The sequence below is a fragment of the Myotis davidii genome, unplaced genomic scaffold (assembly GCF_000327345.1).
Source record: "Myotis davidii unplaced genomic scaffold, ASM32734v1 scaffold2782, whole genome shotgun sequence".
Lineage (NCBI taxonomy): Eukaryota > Metazoa > Chordata > Mammalia > Chiroptera > Vespertilionidae > Myotis > Myotis davidii.
In genome coordinates this window covers 78,531-85,057 of record NW_006293227.1, presented here as the reverse complement: position 1 = coordinate 85,057, position 6,527 = coordinate 78,531, and the positions used below count along the sequence as shown (strand labels likewise).

Below are 6,527 nucleotides of genomic sequence, written 5' to 3'. Positions count from 1 at the left end.
AAAGCCCATTAGGTTACCATAAGACTTCTCAGCAGAAACTCTACAAAATATTCAAAATACTGAGAGAAATCACCAGCCAAGCATAATATATCCAGCAAAGCTATCCTTTGATTACAAAGGTAAAATAAAGACTTTTCCAGACATACAGAAGCTGAGGCAATTCATCACCAGAAGACTTCCACTGCAGGAAATACTCAAGGAGATTATTTTACCTGAAGCAAAGTACAGAAAGTCACAAACGAGTAATATCACCAACAACCTGAGAGCATACACAGGGATAATTTGTGACAACCAAAACAAAAATGGGGATGGGAAAAAGGTCTGAATTGGTAAAGGAGGATGAAGGCCAGATGCATTAAGAAGAAAAACGATTTTTTTTTAGAAATTTAATAGTAACCTCACACAAAAACCCCAAAACCGAGACACTTTGCATAAAAAAAAGAAGAGAGGAAGGAAACATGAAATGCCACCAAACAAACAAACAAAAACAGACATAAACACAAAGGAAAAGAAACAATATAGGCACAGAAACAAAAGATAAATATTTGTTTTTACTCTTCATTCTCTAATCCAGCTTTTGACCCCTGCGGGGTTGTGTGTTTCCAAATCTCCTTATTTCCCTCAAAACTTGTATAGAAAAAGTAGCTAGCTGAGAGGGTGGGGGTGATTACTATTTAATATTATATTTTAAGGAAATGTGTCATTTTGCTATTTAGTAACTATTTTATTTATTTTCCTCCAGAGTTAAAGGGAAAGAAAAGCAAAGACCTCTAAAAAGTCATTTGGAAACATCTCTAAATATTTGTAACTGTATAAGCCACTACAGAGAAAGTGACCCAAAGGAAACTACTTAAATAACTGAAACAGGTTTATGTTCTGTGTCATCAATTCTATCCCGAAGCTGAGGAGTCTCCCTTTGAACGGAAGGATTGCACGAGGATGACCTTCCAATTTAATTTCACTATAGAAGACCATCTGGATAATGAATTAACGCCCCCTGGAGATGGAACTTTGACCCCAAATTCCACAAAAGAGTCTTCAGTCTCAGAAAGTCAAAACGGTAAACAGGGGGACACAAACTGTTCAACAGAGCAGTCTGTCTTGCCTCCGAATCACTCGTGGGGACCTACGTCAGTGGGACATGCAGCCCCCTCCCAAGGCACATGCAACTCACTCCATGCAGCTCACAGTTCAGGGAACTTAGAGCCCCATGAAGAACAGCCTTGCTTGGGACTTGCCAAAGAGCATGCTGTGTCTGAAGATTTAGAGAAAGTGTTAGAAAACAAAGTCATAGAAACATTACCAGGTCTCCAGCACGTTAACGTATCAGTAGTGAAAACCGTCTCGTTGAAAGAGAACTTCCCTGGAGAAAACATCGTTTCAAAGAGCTTTTCTTCTCACTCTGATCTGATTACCGGTGTTTATGAAGGAGGTTTAAAAATCTGGGAATGTACCTTTGACCTCCTGGCTTATTTCACAAAGGCCCAAGTGAAATTTGCTGGGGGGAAAGTGTTGGATCTTGGCTGTGGATCAGGGTTGCTGGGTTTAATTGCACTCAAGGGAGGGGCCAAAGAAGTTCATTTTCAAGATTATAACAGTTTGGTGATCGATGAAGTAACTTTACCTAACGTGGTGGCTAACTCCACTTTGGAAGATGAAGAAAATGATGGAAATGAGCCGGATGTGAAAAGATGCAGGAGATCAAAAGTCGCACAAAAACTAGGTCAATGCCGGTTCTTTTCTGGGGAGTGGTCTAAGTTTTGTAACCTTGTAACCAGTGAAAAACATTTTGAAAAATACGACCTCATTCTCACCTCAGAAACGATTTACAATCCGGATTACTATGGTACTTTGCACCAAACATTCCTTCAATTGTTAGGTAAAAATGGGCGGGTGCTTTTGGCCAGCAAAGCACATTATTTTGGTGTAGGTGGAGGTGTTCATCTCTTTCAGAAGTTTGTAGAAGAAAGGAATGTATTTAAGACTAGAACACTTGAAATAATTGACGAAGGACTAAAAAGATTCCTAATTGAAATGACTTTTAAGTATCCCAGTTAATGTCCACGGAGTGTCCTAAGTAAAATAAACCGAATAACTAAAATCTTTAGTGTGTTTAATTTCTGCTTTGCTATTTTTATAATACAATTAGAAGGGTCTTATTTTTTAATATATATTTTTATTGTTAATGGTATTACAGACGTCTCCCATTTTCTTCCCCTTTTCCCTGCTCCTCCCAGGCCTTCCTCCCTCCCCCCCAGGTCTTCACCATCCTATTGCCCATGTCCATGGGCTATGCATATAAGTCACTGGGTTTATCTCTTCTCATCCCCCCGCCCCCAACCCCACATCAAAGTATGTCAGTCTGTTCCATGCCTCCATGCTTCGGGTCTTATTTTGAAAAATTAGGATTCCATAAAATATGTTTACTGGACATCTGTTAACTAGGTACTTTGTATAGCATCTTGCTTAATATGTATAACCTTATGAGGCATATACCATCCTCATTTTAATAATGGTCACAATAGCTAACCGTTCTCAGTATTTACTATGTGCAGGGCAGAAGAGCTTTACATATACTAACATTTAATATTAATAACAGCCCTGAATTAGGCTATGATTCAGGTTATAATTAGTATCTCCATTTTATAAAGAAATTGAGAGTCAAGGAAGTAATTAAATCCCCATCACATTTCTCACCTTGAACCAGAATCTGAACTGATGTCTATTTAAAAGCTTTTCTTTTTATTTATTTATTTTTTTTTTTATTTCAGAGAGGAAGGGAGAGGGAGAGAGATACAAATGTCAATGATGTGAGAGAATCACTGATCAGCTGCCTCCTGCACGCTTCCTATTGGGGATCAAGCCCACAACCCCTGGCATGTGCCCTTGACCGGAATTGAACCTGGGACCCTTTGATCCACAGGCTGATGCTCTATCTACTTAGCCAAACCAGCTAGAGCTTAAAAGCTTTTCTTACCACCCCAGTGGTCTCAACCTTACCACTGCCTGTTTTTCATCACAAATATTTCTTAGCATCCTTGTATTATTCTGAAATGGAAGTCACAGTTAAAGAATTTTATTTACGCCCATCATTAAAAATTGTATATATTATACATAAATCCTTAGTGTGTATATAGTCATATTATAAACATATCATGTATATAAGTTTAGTTAATATCCATTATCTCATATGGATACAAAAAAAAATAAGAGAAAAAGAAAACAATGTTTTTTTTCCTTCTGAAGGGAACTTTTAGGGTGTACATTCTTTAACAACTTTTATATATACCAGGGGTGGAGAATCTTTTTTCAGTCAAGGGCCATTTGGATCTTTATAACATCATTCTCGGGCCATAGAAAATTATCAACTTGAAAATTAGCCTGCTATATGTGGTCAAATATTTAACTCACCCCTAATGCCTTGGTAGAGCTAGACCAAATGATTTTATCTTCCCCCTCTCCCTCCAATGATTAGATAGTTGTCTTAACCCCATCTAGGTGTATCCTTCCATTGCCCATTTCTGTACAAGTAGTAAACTGTTTTAATCAGTGTACCTATATAATGTAATTTTATCTGTCAGGCAAGATTTGCTCTTTCCTTTTCAAACCTTTCTCTTTGTTGTTGAAGGTACAGTGTATGTATATGTGTTTACTATGTATATGTGTTTATTTTTCCCAGGTAAACTCTACAATCATTCTGACAATTTAAACAATTCCTTTGGCATTTTGGTTGATATGATATTAAATATATAGCTTAAGTTGGTGGCAATTAGAACACTTAGTCTATTACATAGTCTAATCCAGTCTGACCGAGGAGAAGAAATCTAGATTGGGGGAAAGAAAGCAATGAAACCATTAGAGATAGAAATTTTATTATTATTCAAATAGCTATGCCAACTGGGGCCCTGAGAAGCTGCCAAAGGACTTTCCCAACTAACATATACATCCCTGTATTACAGGTACCGATCAGAGCAACACATTCAGAACAAAATTAGAATTTTAAAAAAAGAGGCCCACCTTTCAGATCCCAATTCCTTTCAAAATATTCTATTACAGTAGTTCTGAGCAAATCCCTTAGCTAGCGGCTGAAGGCTGGGGCTGGGCTGGGACTGAGCCGGGGCTGGTTCTCAGGGCGGCAGCTGTCCTGAGGAGGAAGATGAGGACTGTGAAGGAGGGGCGGCAGCCTTGTTTCTGGGAAAATAGTATCTGGTAAGGACAGTCAAGGAAGATGCATCTCATCACTTTAAAATCAACTTTATAGAACTACTAGTTGTCTAGTTTAGTCATTGTTGAGATAACCACTCCAGAAGTAGAATGCCTTTAATTCCCTTTCACCTTATTATAAATCCTTCAGATGTTGATAGTACTTATTATTGCTTTTGCTGATGTACTAGAATGCTTTTGATATTGCTTGAATTATGCAAGAGTATAAAACATGACTTCTCTACTAAGTTTTTATAGTAACTTAAATACCTTGAAAACCAACACTGAGTGAATTAATTTCAGTAAGTATCTAAGTAAAAAAAAAAAGATAGAGTTTCTATATAATTATAACATTTGGACTCCTTGTAAGATAGTTCAAACAATTCTAACTTATACAACAAAGAGGTCATTAGAAGAAAATACTAGTCTAGCAAAACTAGATTGTATCAGAGGAATGGTGGCGTGGGAGACCCCTTAGTCTCTCCTGTGGAAGTTTCAACAACCTGAACACCCATATTTCAACAAAAGATTCCCTGCTCAAGCACAAATATGCCTGAGAGACCCACACAGTGAAACATCTAAAGATGGGCATGTGGAGCAAAAAGGGAGGCAAAAAGGGAGTGGGGCTGATATGAGCCAGGAACACAGCCAGGCTCAGCTGGGAGAGGGGAGGAATCTGGTTGTTGTGGACACCCCCTGCCAACAAGTGAAACAGACAGACCTCTGTGCAGGAGCAGTACTAGCTGTGGTTGAACTGAGTGTCCTGGGCAGGAACACAGCACAGGAAAGCAGGGTGGATGCTAGGCAGCGGTTGCTAGATCTCCTCACTTTGCCCTTGGAGTAGGCTTACAGAGCACATTAACTGCAAGCAGGAGGGCAAATACTGCAGAATTACATTTCTTCTTGAGCAGAGGGTACATACACTCTGTGACCAGTCCTGGGTCAGAAAACAGGGGAGACCTGATGGAGGCCTGAGACCTCCATTACTGGGAGCGCAAAACAAAAACAAAAAGTTTGTGATACCTACTGGAAAAGGACAGAAAAACCTCTTCCTGTTAATCTGCTAAAGAAATTATGCTCACACATTGATGTCTAGACAAAGAAGAAATCCAACCATGAGTAACCAAGGTAGCAAGGCAGCTAGGCAAGTAAATGAAAAATCTCCAGAAAACAAACTTAAATACATGGAAATATATGACATAAATGACAGAATTCAAGATTGCAGTTCTGAAAATACTCAATAAGATGCAAGAAAACATAGGTGATTTAGCAAGCTCAGAAAACAACAAACAAAATGAGTACTTCACCAAAAAGATTGAAACTTTAAAAAAGAACCTAACAGAAATCCTGGAGATAAAGACTTCAATGGAAGAAGTGAAGAATGAACTAGTGAGGATAGGAAACAGAGCAAACCAAATAGAGGAAAGGATCAGTGATATCAAAGATAGAAATTTAGAAATAATGTAGAAGGAAGAAAGATGAGCATAAAAAAATAATAGGCATATCAGAAGAAGAGACGAAGAAGGGAATGGAGAACCTATTCAGATAGTTAATGACAACCTCCCAAACCTATGGCAAGAACTAGATCCTTGAATCCAAGAAGCAAGAACATTTAATTACCTTAATCCAAAGTGGCCTTTCTCCAAGACACAATGTATTAAAACAGTTAAAAATTAAGGACAAAAAGCCCTAGCTAGTTTGGCTCAGTGGATAGAGTGTCAGCCTGCAGACTGAAGTGTCCTGAGTTCGAGTCCGGTCAAACACATGCCCAGGTCAGGTTTAATTCCAGTCAAGGGTGTGGACTCAATCCTCTGTAGGGAACATGCAGGAGGCAGGCAATCAATGATTCTCTTTCATCATTGATATTTCTCTCTCTCTCTCCCTCTCCCTTCCTCTCTGAAATCAATAAAAATATATTTTTTAAAAATTAAGGACAAAAAAAGGATTCTCAAAGCAGCCAGAGAAAAAGAGTCATCTACAAAGGAAAGCCCATTAGGTTACCATCAGACTTCTCAGCAGAAACTCTACAAAATATTCAAAATACTGAGAGAAATCACCAGCCAAGCATAATATATCCAGCAAAGCTATCCTTTGATTACAAAGGTAAAATAAAGACTTTTCCAGACATACAGAAGCTGAGGCAATTCATCACCAGAAGACGAAATCACATTGAAACAATGCTGAAGTCATAATCAGCCTGACTGGTACCTAGAGCCTGCTGTGGCGGAGCCCCAGAAGGCCCCGTGTAATAAAATTCCAGGTAGCTTAAGTCTCAGAAAATTCCTAATAGTTGGTGTGTGTGTGTATGAGTGAGTGTTATTTTG

The 6,527-nt window shown here is 38.6% G+C and overlaps 2 protein-coding genes across 2 annotated transcripts in view; one reads left to right on the top strand and one right to left on the bottom strand.

Moving 5' to 3' along the window:
- LOC102775547 (histidine protein methyltransferase 1 homolog) overlaps positions 1–2,097 on the top strand; it is an 8,131-nt gene extending 6,034 nt beyond the window's left edge. The window contains exon 2 of the mRNA XM_006766836.2: positions 743–2,097. Coding sequence (XP_006766899.1) covers positions 940–2,058 — 1,119 coding nt within the window. The 5' untranslated portion in view covers positions 743–939 and the 3' untranslated portion in view covers positions 2,059–2,097. The remainder of the gene's footprint in view (positions 1–742) is intronic.
- Positions 2,098–3,855: 1,758 nt separating this feature from the next.
- Positions 3,856–6,527, bottom strand: part of CHD1L (chromodomain helicase DNA binding protein 1-like) — a 45,701-nt gene continuing 43,029 nt past the window's right edge. The window contains 1 exon segment of the mRNA XM_015565963.1: positions 3,856–4,206. Within this exon segment, the coding sequence (XP_015421449.1) occupies positions 4,128–4,206 (79 nt within the window). The 3' untranslated portion in view covers positions 3,856–4,127.